Source organism: Alligator sinensis, unplaced genomic scaffold (genome assembly GCF_000455745.1).
Source record: "Alligator sinensis unplaced genomic scaffold, ASM45574v1 scaffold1048_1, whole genome shotgun sequence".
Lineage (NCBI taxonomy): Eukaryota > Metazoa > Chordata > Crocodylia > Alligatoridae > Alligator > Alligator sinensis.
In genome coordinates, this window is record NW_005842736.1 from 298463 (window position 1) to 315452 (window position 16990).

General features: G+C 44.2%; 1 protein-coding gene across 2 annotated transcripts in view; it reads left to right on the forward strand.

The window, feature by feature from the left end:
- The window catches only part of ORC4 (origin recognition complex subunit 4), a 65444-nt gene that overhangs the window by 43428 nt on the left and 5026 nt on the right, over positions 1-16990 (forward strand). For both annotated transcript variants that reach the window (XM_025216375.1, XM_025216376.1), the window contains 5 exons: positions 1278-1326; positions 3249-3400; positions 5916-6089; positions 7841-7927; positions 12144-12252. In XM_025216375.1, the coding sequence (XP_025072160.1) occupies positions 1278-1326; positions 3249-3400; positions 5916-6089; positions 7841-7927; positions 12144-12252 (571 nt within the window). The remainder of the gene's footprint in view (positions 1-1277; positions 1327-3248; positions 3401-5915; positions 6090-7840; positions 7928-12143; positions 12253-16990) is intronic.

Here is a 16990-nt window from a genome sequence, read left to right on the forward strand (position 1 = left end):
CACCTTTCTATAATATGGCTTTGTATAGAAGCAAGTGGAGCAGAGCAGCCATACTTTGTCCAGCTTTTGACTGGTGGGGAGCTGTATACCTCCCCATGTACCCCAACATGATCAAAGAAGGAAAATAGAGCCAGAGAAAATAAAGAACTAGAAACAGACAACATTTCTACTAGCTATTTCTTGTCCATTCTTCCCCTTCCCTCAACTGCATACCAACAAAATAATGGTGGATTAACAAATTTCCCGGGAATAAGCATTACAAAGTTAACCATATACGTATGTGCAGAGGACAGCTGTCAACTCAGGAGTGTATTTTATTGCATACATTCAGTGTACAGTTTTCCAAAAAGCAATGCTACAGGTAGATCCATAATTTTCAATATAACCGTTCCTCTCTTAAAGTAGGACTGTCTAACTGGTAGCCAGCATGGGGTTAATATGCAGCCAATGGACTGCTGCCCAGCTGCCACTCTCTTCATTGCTCCTGCAGAAGCCAGGCCACCAGGTTGCATGCAGCCCTGATCCCTGCCTCTGCTGTGTGCACAGTGCAGGCAGCCTGGCTCCCCCTTGGAGTACACTGGGTGTCCAAGGCACTCAGCCAGATCCTTCCTTCCCATACCTCTTGCTGTGTGTACAGCCTCGTACAGATAGGGTGGGCACCCTAGCCTCTCTCCCCAGGTATTGCCCTGCCCCCAGCTGCAGAAAGCAAAATGCAGAGGGGGCAGGGGGAGCCTGGAGAACCTGGCCTCTACAGGAGCAGTGGAGTGAGTAGCAGCTGGGCAGTAGTCCATGGGCTGCATGTCAACTCCTTGCTGGCTACCAGTTGGACAGTCCTACTTTGAGATGAGTTATTATCTTGAAAATTATGGATCTGCCTGTAGTGCTGCTTATTGGAAAAATGCACAATTAACATATGCAATAAAATTTGTTCCTCAGTTGACACTTGTCCTTTCACATGCATGTATGGTTAATTAAAGTGTGTAATGCTTGTTCCTAGGAAATGTATTAACCCACCATTATTTTGTTTGTATGCAGTTGGGAGAAGAGGGGTAGAGAGAGAGAATCTTCCCTCCGCCCCCTAGGCTAAAGAGGTGCCTCATAGAAGATGCGATTATAAAGTATATTGTAAGGATTTATCCTGTATTAATGAGAAGTTAAATAAAAGCCCATCTTCTCTCAAACACAGGTAAAGAAGGCGGATTTATGAATTTCACGCAGTTTGTCTTTGCATTTTAAGAGTGCCTTTGGCAACGTGTTATGAAACTTTTTTCTTCCAGGGTAGTTTTGCTGAAAATCTTGCATTTCTTCTTGAAGCTTTAAAGAAAGGTAAATGTTTTTTTACAAGAAATCCTAAAACTGGCCCTGCATCTAACATATTTTCAGATGCATGTCATACAGGAATAAAAGACTTTCATTTTATATGCATTAGACAAGGAAATTCTGCATGAGACATTGTTGGTTGCAAAATCGGGAGCAAACAGTTGTAACATTTGATTAAAACCTTATTGTTTCACTGGCATTAAAGACTCCTCTGGACTATACTAAACACCCAAAATGAGAGGTTTAAAAAATCAGAAAATAGTACTGAAGTCTCTCCTTAATGATTTTTAAAAACAATTATGCAATGTGATATTTTACTCTGGAAAATTTAGCCAAACTTTTGACAGTTTGATTGTTCATCCTGCCAAGGACAGATGTTCTCACTCCAGCTCTGCATGTGTAGCAATGGTGGTTATAATTATAGAGTGCAGTGCTTTTATCAGTCTATGTTCATGAAATGTAATGGAACAGATTGGTTTCTTAACTCTTCTTTTTATTTGCAACTAAAAATAAGTTATAACTAAATAACACTGGTAGGATAGGTAGAAGGGAGGGTAGAGTGGCACCATAGACAAACTGGTTGAGAGAAGCATGAAGAGCATACTCTGCCATTTGCTATGAAAAAACTGGCAGAAAGAAAGGGTTTCATGTTTCCCAAAGTAGGTTGTTGCCCGTGAAAGCTCATGCCTCTTTCAACCCTTTGGTTTCTAAGGTGCCATCCTGCCTTACCTTCTGTCTGATTTCTGACTAACTCTGTCTCTGACAAGATATTTTGAAAAAGAACAATGTCATACTTAATCACATATGACACACACCTTCTTTTGGGAAGGTAGAATGAAGAAAAATATTTTTCCAGAATCTTGCCTGTCAGCAAATGAGCTTGCCATGTCTGAATGCTCCCAGCCATGTGGAAGACGCGTAGAGTCCACTCCTCAGTATCACTCACCCCCTTGTTGCAGCTCCCCAGCTACAGCTACGCCCCCTCCCTCCCATGCCCTCATGCGGTGTGCGGAGCAGCAGGAGTTGCCCCCTCCCCCCCTCCCTCCCCCCATAAGCCTCGGCTCCATCCCATGCCCTGCCCCACCTCTGCTGGGCAGCACCTGCTCCCTCCCTCCCTCACTGCAGGGGGCATTGATCTGCCCCTACAGTGCCCCTTCCTTCCCCCCTCCCCTTTCACTACAACAGACTTACCAGCTGCATGCAGCTGTATCGGAAATCAGATCGGTATCGGCTATCGGGATCAGCCCTCAAAATCTCTATCAGTGCAACCCTACTGTACTCCGTTCACGCTCCACGTGACTTGAAGCATTCAGGTACAGTGAGAATGGAAATTAGTTTCCCCTCTTAAGATGCATAACCCAATATTGGAAAACTAATCTTCAAGAAAAAATTTCAAATTCCCCTCTGATTTTGAAGCAGTTCAAATGGATTATGCCATGGTTATGCCATGACCAGATAGGGAGCTGTCTGTACACCCCACCCTGCCACATTCACCAGCTGGAGCATCTCAAACTTACCACAGCTAGAGAATGTGACAAGGTGATTCAGTGCTATAACTGCTTCCCACTCCCCTCCCCAGCCTCAAACTACCCCACCCATGTGGGAGTAAGGCAGAGCACTGTGGAATACCAGTAGACAGTGTTACTATGCTTGAGCTTGCACATAACTGGAAGCCCTTCAGAATGAAATGGTTCAAAAGTTATTTCATTGAGGGTCACTTTTGGGAGCACTATGTCCATTTTTAGTGCTTTCTAGAGTGCATTTATCTGTCCACTAGCCTTTTGAAAGCACTTCAAAGGTACCTGAAACTTTTCCAATTCTTGTCCGTCCAGGGCCTAAAATTTAAAAAGTGTTATAAAGATGAAAATTCTAATTGTTATGTATTTATCAATTGAATAACATTTAACTTTTAACAATTCTTCTCTCAGGTGACCGAGATAGCAGTTGTCCAGTGCTGTTTATACTGGATGAGTTTGATTTATTTGTTCATCATAAGAACCAGACACTGCTATATAACCTTTTTGATATATCCCAGTCAGCCCAGACTCCAGTAACAATTATTGGACTTACATGCAGACAAGTAAGAAATTATTCTTCCCAATGCCATAACTTACGTGGTTGACATTCTGTAATTCTTCACAAACTTATTTCTTAAGGCCTTAATTACTTTTATATTTTTTTTCTTGGGGCTACCTCCACTCGCCTGAGAGAGATCTTCCTCCCCTGTATCTAGTGCTATTGTTATTTGACCATTTTAAAGATGGATTCCAGTACTAATAGCACTTCACATCACTTTAATTTGCTAAATATTTTGGGCAAACAGCAGTTAAGGAAACAGGCATATGATCAAGTAGGCAAGAACCCAAGCCTGGTGACATTTCAAGTTCACAACTTCTATGACTTGTGAATGACAGGAGCACAACCAGATAAACCATTCTGACCCTATCAAAACATGAATGCCTCTTTCTCATTTTGGATGATAAATTATTGTAGGCCCTCTTTAATCATGATGATACACAGGACAATAACTATTTTCTAGTACTGTTTTAAGTGTTTTGTTGTAGAGATTAAATACTGTAGGTGGCACAGACTATTACAATGGTAGTATTAAAAGTCCATTAATGCCAGTCATTTAGACTTGGACATTTTAGCTTTTTTTTTTTTCTTCTTTCTCATTGGTCTGGTGCTGAAAAAGGTCATGGTTCTGAGAAAAGAGGGTAATATTTATTTTTAAAGGAGATTTGTACGTATATACACAAGCACGTGTGTGTGTGTGTGTGTGTGCACGCGCAACTCTGTCACTAGCCTTCTACATAGGGAGGAGGAAAGGCATCTGTTATCTTCCATTCTTTACCGAGATTTTTGGTGCTTTCTTTCGTTGGAGCAGAAAAGAACAGAAATGTGGGTCTTGAAAACACCACATCAATGCAATAAGGTGTAAACTACTGTATTTTGAAAAGATGATTAAACCAACTACATTGACCTTGGATAATGTTAGAAGTAATCATCTAGAAAAAGAATAATGATTATTTCAACAGTTTCCATTTTGACCTTAAAGCAAGATGACCTAGAACGTAATGTAAGGTAGTGAGAGGGCTATCCTAGAAAGTCCATGGCCTTCTTTAGAACATAAGTGGGATGCGTCACTTTCTTATTTAATGTTGGATTTCGTTTAACTAATAATGTCAGGAGCCTTGTCTTCTATGGGTTCCTGCGTCTGAGTTCTCTGCTCTCTTCACCCTATGGCCTATCTTCTCGATTAGATTCAAGAATGAAATCTGTGCAAAAATCTTTTAAATCTTTCAAGTCTTCATCGAATCTTAGGCTGCATCCAGATGAGTGCGGCTGTGCAGTATATGGTGTTGCAGCCCTGTCTGCAGCGCCACATACTGCACATTCAGGTGTTCCCTGTGCTCTTACCTTGCACCGTGAGGGGGAGGGAGCTTGACCCTGGGAGGTCTCGGAATCAAAAAAAAAAAAGAGGGGTGGTGCATGTGGTGGCAGTGCACACTGCTCAAAACCAGAGCCTGGCCTGCTGGAGCCATGCTCCAGCTGCTGACCAGGCTCTCAGCTGCAGGAGCAATGTGGCTGCAGCTCTCCAAGGCCCCCAGGACCACAGGTAAGGCTGCTGGGGCCAGCAGAGTTGCTGGACTGAGCCTCCCTTAACCCTTCTGGGGTAACCTGCCACATGCCAGAGGGCACAGGGTATGGGCATTTCCCGGGGACAAGAAGCAGCAGCACAAAGTGTGCCACTGCTTCTTGTCCCCAGGGAAACAAACGACCGCACTTGTGTGGACACAGCCTTAGCGTCTGAGGGTCACTACTTAAGAGTAAAGGTTTGACACTATAGTAGGTCAACGGATTGTGTTCTTTGCTCCAGTGTTTTGTCCTGTTAATACAGATTTTACTTCTAACGTGCGTGGGGACTTTTTCCTTTTCTTGCATCAGAATAAGATTATTTCAAGCCCAAGTCATCCTGATTTCAGGGCAAGTAAAAAAAAAAAAAAAAAGAGTAGGAGCAAAGTAACTAGTTTCTTTTGTAGAAATTGTCATAGGTTCCTTCTGATGTCAAGCTGTCTGCTGCCTCCAGAGGCAAGACATGATTATTCTTGCTCAAAAACAGCTTAAGAATTCTCCTGGAGCAAACAACCACCATTATCTTCAGAAGAGAAATATTGAATCTTGAGATTTTTGACGTAGGATCTCTCTAGCCTGGCAAAAGGCATGTGAAATGACAGCTACCAACCTACACATGTCTGCTAAAGAGACAACTTGTCTAGAACCTTGATAAAGTGGCTGAAACTCCTTGAATATAAACCAAAGCAATTGAAATATTTACATAATCTATGGGGGAAAATGAGTATCCTAGCAACTAATTACTGTGTGATGTGTACTATAGCACATGGATTGCTTGGGGTTAGGCATTTGAAGGATACTGTCAATTTATTTTAAAAAGGAAACTCTTTGTTATAACCCTGAGAATAATAAATCCCAACTTTAAAGTATTTTCCCTATGTGTGCTTTGTTTGTATCTTGTATTTCTTTTAGCTTAGATAAAAAGCTGTAATAAAAGAGGTCCTTTTCTTTCTAACAAGGATATTCTGGAGCTCCTGGAAAAGAGAGTGAAGTCAAGGTTCTCCCACCGTCAGATATACTTGATGAACTCATTCGATTTTAAACAATACCTTAAAATATTTAAAGAACAGTTATCTTTACCTGCAGAATTTCCAGACAAGTCTTTCACTCAGAAATGGAATAAGAATGTTCAGGTAACTTGAAACAAAAGATATATAATAATGAGAAGTTTGGAATCATAAGTTTAATACATAAATGTGCAGAGTTGTTGTAGGCTGCATGACTAACTGCATGTCTTAGATTGCACTAACATACACCAACTAGGTATCCATGTAGCTACTGTGCCCAGGGTCCTATTTTGCCTTCCAACTCTACAAAACCATGTAATTAACCATAATTTTCAACATTTCCTAATAAAGGTCTTTCCTGCACATGAGAGGAATTTGCTGCAAAACATGTGTTGGCTTTCTTCTTTGAAGTGTTAATACAATTAAAACTTTAATAGTAATAGTAACCATCTACCTTCCATATGAAGGGCAGTATCTGGTGAATCAAGTGCCATCTGATATTGCTGAGCAGATTTTTAGATTTGTTTTTTTGACGGAGGAAAGAGGTTCTTATTACTTTTCTTCATGCTGGTGTAATTTCTAAATGGTTGCATTTCAGTGGTAGAGGAAATTAATCGGTGTGCATTTTTTTTTAACTAAACACTTTAGGCTTCTTTAGTACACTTTTAAATTACCTTGTACTTTTTAAAGATATAGCTAGGTTTTGAAAAGCTGGTGTCAGCAGTGCAGGGACACACCAGGCACCCGGGGCAACAGGGGCAACAACAACTTCTGATTTGTGAGCAGCTGCTTCTTAACCAGTTCACTCTGCCCAAGTTGTACTCCTGGAGCTGTGGCAATTAATACTGTAGCTGTTCATCCTGGCAACAAATTTCTGGACTTGTGCAGAATCCCCTGGGTGAGATCTGGAGCACTGAGCCATGTCATTGGATCTGCAAGATTGCTGCAGCTCCAGGATCCATGGCAGTTAATGCTGCTACCTGCAGACTCTCCCCATGCCACTTGCCCCACACAGGACAAGATGAGTTGGACACCTTTGGTCAGTAACATCAAAATTGTACCAGGGTGGTATCCGAAGTAGCCATGGCAATTTAAACGTTGGTTAAATTTTAATTTTAGGGTTATAGCTGCTACAGACTGAGGCTGTTTTGAGATTAACTATAATAGTGACAGAAAACTGAAATCTGATCTCTGAGCACCAAAGAGGTAGTTGGAGTGTGGAAGATTTAACTGTATAAAGAACCTCAATACTGTGGAAGTACTCTATTCGTAACTGAGTAGTGGCATTCTTAACTGAAGAGATAATAATCCCTATCTTTTTGAAAGACTTAATTACTGGAGCAGAAAACCAAAAGTCCTAAGTAATGTGCAATGGAGGGAAGCATCACAAACAGCAAACTTTACTTCCTTAGTGAGTAGTTAATCTTTACTGTTATATAACTGATATCTTTTATTAGACAATTTTAAGCTATTTTACTAAATAACAAAGCCAGATAAATACAGATTTATGTATCTTTTTATAGGCTTCTCAGGAAAAAAAACTACAGTTCTGAGATAATCTCAAGTGTTTAATCTAAATATGTTCATTTAGTATCTCTGGATTAGAAGGGAACTAGTTAAGAAATAATGGCCATGATTTTGTATCCTACTGTGTAGTATAATGACATACAACCACCTCACTTTTTTCCCAAAATACTACTCATGCAGGTATATGGAGTGTGACAAGAACCACCCCTTGAAAAACTGGGGGACAGGGGGAAAACTCAGTGACTACTCTTGAACATAAAAATTACCTAACTGAAAAATTCCCAGATGAACAAAAACTTGTGTGCTAATCTTATCAGCTAGCTCAAATGCGTCTCAAACTCCATTTTTAGCATCTTTCAGAAGACAAAACAGTGCAAGATGTTTTGCAAAATCACTTCCACCATAGCAAAGACCTGCGATCACTTCACATGCTCTTGGTATGTATTAACATAATCTCTTGGATTTTTATTTCTTATTCATACAGTAGCCTGTAAGTGCGCTTACGTTTTATTGTGTGTTAAGCTATGCTTGAACTGCTTCTTTTTTAATTGGTAGGTTTTTGATACTGTTTTGTTACACATCTTTGTTTTGCTCAGGTAGTGTATGCATCTATAGAACAAAAAACATTGGAATAGGAAACTAAAACATTTTGAGATGCTACTTTCCACTTGATTTTCTGCCTCGATTCTTTGCTTTTTACATCTTATTATTGCTGAACACTTAACTGCTTTCCCTATGAACTCCTTTATTCTGTCATCTTGTCCAAAAAGATTAATTTCTTGCATAACTCTGCTTCCTCTCAAAGCTTGCAACCAACTGCCCTTTGAGTTCTTCCTCCCTTTCCAGACGACATGTATGTGCTTGGGTTTTATAAATCAGTAAGTAACAGCACAACCTTCCTCTCCTCCTGCTTGCTGCCTCCTATGCTTTTTTTCCCCCCTTCCTTCATATACTAAGATTTAAGGCTTGTCTACACTGAGCTGTTACGGAGTAAGTGGATATTCTCATTATATGTGAGTGCCTTGTTATGTTTTGCACTTCATATGCAAGTGTACACACACTTTCTAGAATATTTATTGATCTTAGAATTTATACCTACCTTTGATTCTCTGAAATCTTACTCACATTATCAGGTTTTAAGGAAAGTAAAAGGCTGTCTAGTCCAACTTCTGTATCTGTGCAAGAATGTACTGTTCCTAAATCATCCCAGACTTTCCATACTTGCCTATTCTCCAACTGGAAGACATTAGTGTGTCCATCATGGGGCAGCTTGTTCCATTGTCCCACTGTTCTGAAAGTTAGGAAGCACATTTTTCTCCCCTGAAACTAAATCTAGATCTGTTTTGCTGTAGTTCAAACCTGCTGCTTCATGTTCTGTCATCTCCTGGCAGCCTGTGAAACTGCTGTCACCCCAAATCTTCTTTTCTCCATGCTAGACATGGAGAAAATGTTTCAGCCTTATCCTCCCGTGTCTACCATTTCAACCCCTTCATCTTTGCTCTTGTCTGGATCCTTATTCTCTCCAACAGTGGTTCTCATCCTTTTTAGGTAGCCTGTTGTTTAGATTCAAGGCACACCTTGGAAAATGCCAGCTTTTAGTTTTCACTTATTTTTTGACTTTGGAAAAATAATAGAGCAATTCTTTTGTTGCAAAGAACTTAAAAATACCAAAATGTTTTTTGACATTATGGATTCCTATTTTAAATCTCTGTGTTGATCTTATGTTTATCTTGTGTATTATTGCATGTGTAGGTGTTTGCACATGTAATAGTGCTGATAGTGTGGCACCCTGTAGCACCCCAGAAAGGGTCTGATAGTACCCCAAGATGCTGCAGCATCCCAATTATGAATCACTGCTCTACAACAAATGCAGAGCCCAGAACTACTTGCAGAACTCTAGGTGAGATCTAATTAGAGCCAAGTAGTGGTACTATCACCTGATGTCTGTCTTACTATTCCCCTGTGAATGCAGCCCAAAATTCTGTTGGTTTTTTGGAGATTACATCATATTGTTGACTCTTAAGTCTGTGATTTACCAAAATCCCCAGGCCCTCCTTAAACAGGACTATCATCCAGCAGTATTTTCCATTCTCATGAGTGTTGAGAAGCCGTGTTAGTATTTGTTAGCCTCCTCTAATCCTTCTCCCTTGCTAAAATAAGGGAATAGGAACACTTCTAATCTTTCGCCCCTTGTTCTTCTTTTAGTGAAAGCTCACTTCCTACATTTTGACAATGTGGTCAGATTGTTCTGCCCAAACTCAGTGATCCAGAAAACTTGAACAAGTATAGTATTGTAACAGAAGCAAATCTACTGGTAAATAGGTGTGCAGGACACTTTCTTTAATTGGCTAGAAACTAGGCGGCTAAATCTGACCATTCTACAGTTTGTTAGTAAAGACAGACTCTCTCACAACCATCTTAGTGGTGTAGAGCAGGGGTGGCAAACCTACAGCATAGGTGATGCAAGAAAGCAGGGCAGAGAGATCAGGGTGGTACTTGGGGACAGTGAGGTGCTAATTTCTGGCATGCCTGCCGAAAAGGTTGGCCTCCATTAGTGTAGAGGGTATGTGGTTTTCACTAGCTACAAGGCAGTCATCTCTCTGTGTCTGCATGCATTTGTAAATAAATGGTGGAATTGGAGTTCAGCCGTTCACTGCTGTAAGCTTCACTTAAGGCAAGTTGTCCTCTGTAGATGTACTTTTCACTAAATTAAGATGGGGGAGGAGAGTGGCTTACAACAAAAAAAAGTCACTAAAAGTTGTAACTGAACGTTGTAGTCCTCTCACTGTTCTACACGTTTTCCATTCTACGCTAAGCCTGTCAGTTGTGAAGACTTGCTGGTTTCTCATTCTGATTCCCCCATGGAAGTGTCCTTCAGCTGGCAAGAAAGGAACAAAATCTTGTCTCTGGACCTAGATCAGTGATTTTCAACCAGGGTGCCAGTGCACATTGGGTGCCTTGAGGTACTTTTAAGGGTGTCTTGGGGTGCCACACAATGTTAAGTGTGCAAATGTGATTCACAAGGTAAACCCAGAGACTTCAGTTAGGAATCCATTATTAAAAACTGCTCCTTTTTCATAGTAAAAAAACACCCAATGTGTGACCTGAGTCTAAAGAGGCTCAGAACCATGACCTGAGATCAAGGGTGTCAAAGATGAGTCTGATTCAGCATGCACAACCTTCTCATCTGGCCCACAGTGCTGCCTATGTAGCCTGAACTGGCCCTGCATACCACATGCAGAACTGGTCAGGCAGGGCCAGTCCAAGGCACACTTTATGCAGTGTGCAGGGCCTGTCTGTGGGCCCAAACCACCCTGTGTGGTCTGAGTTTGATACCCCTGCCTTAGACAGCATCCAGTTCCTTTACCTCTTCTTCCTGACACCGAGTATAATTCTTAACAGGTAGGTGGAAGAGAAGAAATGTTGCCAGTGAGTAATACTTTGACCATGATGGTCTGGTCACTTAAATTACAGTAAAGCACTTTAAGTTAAATGGATGCCAGAAAAACCAATTAATCCTGTGTGGGTTGGAAATTACCAGTGGTCTCAAACAAGCCAGAAAGCCACAAACAATTTTTTTCTATTTAAGAAGTAACATATAGTTTCTCTTTTGCTACCTTGTGCCCCAAATTATGAGGGTTTAGAAAATTAAATGGCATATCAGTTTTTTAATTTCCTTTTATTGAAGAATAACATTGCCTAAGCGGTAAAAATAATAAAATATGAATATAAATGTTAAGCATTTAATTTGTAGTTTTTGTATAAAACCTAAACTTTTTTAGTCCAGTATATCAGCTGTCATTCAAAATCAAGAGTGAGCATGCCAATCTGGTGTGAAGCTAATACATTTCTATACACACTACATTTTCATAGGCTAAAATTTCATTGGAAGTTAATTTTCTATGATTGGCAACTGAAGGGTCTTGCAACTAAATCGCAGATATTTGATGTTGTATCCACTGCAAAGTTAATGTTGTTTTCTAACAGTTTCAGCTGGGTTCTCCCTATTAAATATCATTTTGTATCTTGCATGACAGTCATGTGGCGGTTGGGAGTTTTGATTACAGTTTGCTTCGGCTAACTCCTTACGTTATGTAAGTTAATTGAAGGAATTGCACCTTTACATAAAAGACTCCCATTAAAATGTTGCACATAAGTAACTTTTAGTAGACTAGTCCCTGGAATGTCAAACTGAAGCTAATTCATTTATAAGGAGTGCTTAAAAGCCAGTTCTCAATTGAAATTTGATACAGCCTTTCAGAATGCTTTGAATAATTTTCCGAGCCATTGCTGTCTGATAGTCATTTTGTACCTGGAATCTATATTTTGGCCAGGCACTACATTATGCTGTCTGTTTACCAGATGTAAGATTTCTCTGTAGTCTTGTCATCAGAACTAATAATTGAAGCTTGGCCTGTTTTATGAGTTGTATTGATAGACTCTCTCTCTAGTAGCTAGTAGTTTTTTAGTAAACCTTTTGTACTGCAGAGTTTCTAATACATGTGTGCGCAAATGCGCGCACGTACACACGCCAGTTTTATTCATGGATGTCTCTAATGTATTTATCAAGCGCATACCCTTTCAAATATGAATGTCCAAATACAGCATAAATCATCAGTTATATAGCAGAAATACTTTTTCCTTTCTTTTCAGATGCTTTCTTTATGTGGCAGAACTGTCTCTCACCCCCTTATTACTGCATCAGACCTTTTGGAAGCAAGCAAGATGTGTAGAATGGATTCAAAAGCTAACATTGTGCATGGTAAAAATTCCACCATCTCTTCATATTGTATATATATTTATAGTGAACGTGAGTTCTCTGTGAGTGCCAGACTGATTGCCTGTGAGGTTCTTTTCTTTCTCCCAGCACAAGTACAGGTAAAGGAAAAATATTTTTATTTTGCAGTGTCCTACCACTGTTCTGAACAAAAGCAGGAACATCTGTTTTGCTCCCAAGAACTAGAGTTGCAGAAGAACTTGGATGCCACAACACTGCATGTTGCAGCACCTGATAGAATCCACAGCCCTACACTAGGCATGTGGCCTCCCCATTCAGTGCAAAGGGACAGTTAGGTGCCAGAACATAATGTAGGTAGATAAAATACTATACAAGTATTTGTGGAAATCAGGACTTCCTCCTTCTTCAGCGAGTGCCTTATACCAGGGGTCATTGACCTTTTATTAAAAGGAGCTACAGCTTCCTATCTAGCTACTGCTATGGGCCATCAATCCCATTCTGCCATCTCTGCTCTGTGCAAAAGGCTGTTTCGATTCTCACCCCCCTAATTCAGCCTCCACTGAAAAATGCAATCCCAGAAAGCTTGGCAAATGAGAGTTTGGACTTCCTAATTTGGTGGTGACTGCAAGCAGAGGTTGCAATGGCAGGCAAGGGAACACTGTAGCATGGGGCAGGCAATTATTTCAGGTGGAAGGCTGCTTAACGAGTTTTAGTGAGCTGTCGAGGGCCACGAGGGTAGCCCCACCCCTTAACAGATACTCTGCCCCTTGGTTACCATCTTGGGACTGGAAGTCCCAGCCCTCACCCCCTGAACTTTGCCACCGGAAGTACCTCCCCTTGCCTTCAGAAGTAGGGCTATGCGAAACAGCTGTATTTTGATTCAGTTTCAGATTTGGCTGTTTCAGAGGACAGTGATTCATTTCAGTGTTTCAGATCACTGCCCTGTTTTGTTTTGGAGATTCAGCTCCACTGAATCTCCTCCAAATCTGTTTCGAATGGGCTGCAAGGGAAGCTTCATACAGCCCTATCCAGCCAGGCGGGGCTGGGGGCTTGGGGCCCCAGCGGAGAGCAGGATGTGGCCATGTGTGGCTCATCTGGGGGAGGGGAAAGGCCACTGATCTCTCTGCAGGCAAGGAGACCCCTGCATGGATCTCTGATCCTTGTCATGCTGAGTCCTGGGGTAGGGAAGCAGTGTAGAGTGTGGTGAGCAAGCCTGCTGGTCCCTGCCATGTGACTGCTCTGCAGGGAGCAGAGAGCTGCACCAGGGGTCTCCTCACCTCCACTGCCTGCCGTGCATGGCTTGGCTTCACAGGGAGCAGAGATGTGGGGCTAAACAGGGCAGACAGTAGCGGAGAGGAGACCTTGGCGCTAATCTCTGCTCCCTGAGGAAGCCCGGTCACACAGCAGAGATCCCTCAGCCTCCAGTTTGATTCCCCAGCTCTTCCCCGGGGGGAGGTGGGCCCCTGCATCTGTGCGCCAGGTTTCAGCAGGCTGCCTCTGCAGGCTGGGGCCAGTGGCAGCACTGCAGTCTTCCTGGTGCTCAGCACGGACTGCATTGAGCAGGTCTCCCGGGTGCGGGTTGTGCAAAGCGCCAGCCTGCAGTGGCAGCCTGCTGAAACCCCACACGCAGATCAGGGGCCCACACCCCCCAGGAAGAGCTGGGGAAGAGATAAGAAAGCTGGGGAATTGAACCAGGAGCTAGATGTCAATATCAAAGCAGTCCTTCCTTCCCCCCTGCTTCCCCTTCCTCCTCCCTTCCCCTTCCTCTTAGCTTTTGTTTCCCTGCAAGCCTAGCTCCGAAACTCTAAAATTCTCCAAAACCTTTCCGAAATGTTTTGGAGCCTTCCGATTCATTTCAGAGTTGTTTCGGAGCCTTCCGTTTTGATTCAGATTCAGTGTTTTGGGTGCTGAAACAGCCCCAAATGACTTCAAAATGAAACGGCTGCCAGAATTTTGCTCAGCCCTACTCAGAAGTGCTCCTCTTGGATGTAGGTGATTTGGTTTGTGGGGGAGTGTGGGGATGTGGGGGTATGTAGGTGCGTGTATGTAGCAGTGGGGCTCCCCCCCAGAGGTGCATGGTTGTGTGTGGAGGAGCGTGTGGGGGGGGGAGGGAGGGTGTGTCTGGGTGTGGTGTTTGTGGGATGTGTGATTGTGTGTTGGGGTGGGCATGGTTGTGGGGTTTGCAGGGGAGTGTTTGTGGGTATGATGGGGTATACATGGGACCCTTCTTGCCCCACAACAGCCTGGAGCCCATGCATCGTGGCTCCTCCCTGCCAGTGCCAAGAGCATGCAGCCCCAGCCCACCCCAGATTCACCCCCCCACCACAGCAGATCAGCTGGAACCTGGGCACGGCCCCGACCCAGCCTACCCTGTCCCTGCTCTACACCGCCCACCTATGGCACATCCTGCTGCCCACTTGGCACGCAGTGGGGCTGGGGAGGCTTTGTGGCTGGACTGCCTTTCTAGGCAGCTGAGGTGGCAGCGGTTCCTTCCAAATGCCACTGCCGCTGGCCCCAGACCTGCAGTACCAGTGGGGACTTGTGCTGCATAGTTCCAACCCCATGCACCCTGTGCCTGCTCCAGGCTCACCCACCCAGGCTCAGAAGTGGCAGCGGGGGAGTTCCAGCCTACAAGAGCTGTTTGCAAAAGGGGCGGGAAACCCTCAACCCTGCCTGGAGGGGAAGGGAAAGGGGGAAGGGTGGGCTACCCAACCCTTGCACTTACTAGAGACTGCATCAGGCTGACTCTTCTTGCTGGAGGTAAGTGGGGCTTGGGGGTTGCTGGGCAAGGCTGGGAAGGGAAGCTAGCTGATGGAGCGATGAGGTTTGCAGCCAGCTGGGCACTCTGGCCAGGAGGGGTTTTGCAGCCTCCCCACTCCCCGGCCAGAGCACTTGACTGGCTGCAAACCTCCGCTGCTCCTGGCCAGCTGCAAACTGGAGTGCTTGTCCACCTGCAAATCTCCCTGCTCCCTCAGCCCCCAGCCAGCTTGGGTACTCCCCAGCCAGGCACTCTGGCCAGGAGAGGGTTTGCAACCTGCTCACTCCTGGCCAGAATGCTCAGCCTGCTGCAAACCCCCACTACTCCTGGCCAGCTGCAACCCGCCCCCCTCACAGCCGGAGTGCTCAGCCAGGGGGTGTCCAAGCTGGCTGAGGGAATAGGGGGGTTTGCAGCTGGTTGGGCACTCCAGCTGGGAAACGGGGATCCCTGCCGATAAGGCACAGGCTTGACTCAAATACTTTGGTTTGTAACACTAGTAAGATCTGAGTGGGCTTTAGGCACTAGGTATCTTATTTTGGGCACATTTATTTGCTGGAGTTATAGGAGGCAGGAGGTTTGAGTTATCTAAATCTTGAATTTGGAACTAGAGCCTAAGGTATTTAAGTCGTCTTTGTTACTAGCAAAGCAGTGAAGGGCTGCTTATCTTGATTGATCAGTATAGGTGTCAGTTACTTCCATACTAGAATTTTGTTTGCTTTCTGCTCTTGTTGCATGTCAAATACAAAAATTTATGTGGGATTTTAGAGCTAATGAAATATGTCTGAATTAGAGGACAAGAAACTAAAGTTTTCTAGGTATAAAAATGAAAAATGTACCTTTTTCTGCCAAAGGCTAAGAAGTGAACGGGTTTTTGTTTTCCACCCTCTGTAATCAATCTTGTTTTGTTTATTGTAAGTCAGGCTAAGTGGCCCAGGGGCCATTGGCTCCATGCCCTCCCCACTGTTGCATTGTGCACCCGAGCACTCCCATTGCAGCACTGCACGCACCTCCCCAGCTGCTGCTCCCTACACCTGCCCACTGTACTACAGGCCCAGCTTCCCTGTTGCACCATGCCACTTGTGCATCCTGGGCTGTGGGGTTCACTGCCAGCTGTGCCATGATGTATGGCCTTGCTCCTAGGGCAGTGGCAGGCCAGGGAAGCTGGAGAGGGGGAGCCTAGAGACCCCGGCTGCTGCTGCAGCTGGAGCAGTGGGGGGAACAGCAGCCAGGCAGGAGCCTGGGGGCTACAATTTAGCCCCTGGGGGCCACCAGTTGGACAGCTCTGTTGTAGGTGGTAGTCCTGGAGGCAGGTGAGCCATCTCCCTTGGTTTTCTTCAAGGCTCTGTTTTATCACCCTTATATTCAATGTGTTTGAGGCCACTAGGGTAGATGTTTTGGGGTGCAGTGCTATCATAGTTTCATAGTTTCTAGGGTTGGAAGGGACCTGGGCAGATCATCTAGTCCGACCCCCTGCCACGGCAGGAAAGAGTACTGGGGGTCAAATGACCCCAGCTAGATGGTCATCTAACCTCCTCTTAAAACCCCCAGGGTGGGAGCCTGCACCACCTCACTTGGAAGCTGGTTCCAGACCCTGGCCGCCCTGACCGTGAAGTAGCGCCTCCTGATGTCCAACTTAAACCTTCCCTCCACCAGCTTGTGACCGTTATTCCTGGTCACTCCTGGCAGCGCTCAGGGGAACAGGGACTCCCCCAGTGCCTGTTGATCCCCCCTGACTAGTTTATAGCAGGCCACAAGATCCCCCCTCAGCCTTCTCTTCTGGAGGCTGAACAGGTTCAGGTCCCGTAACCTTTCCTTGTAGGACCTGCCCTGCTGTCCCTTGATCATGCGAGTGGCCCTCCTCTGGACCCTCTCGATGCTATCCACATCCCTCTTAAAGTGCGGCTCCCAGAACTGGACGCAGTACTCCAGCTGCGGCCTGACCAGTGCCGCATAGAGGGGGAGGATCACCTCCTTGGTCCTGCTTGAAATGCATCTGTGGATGCA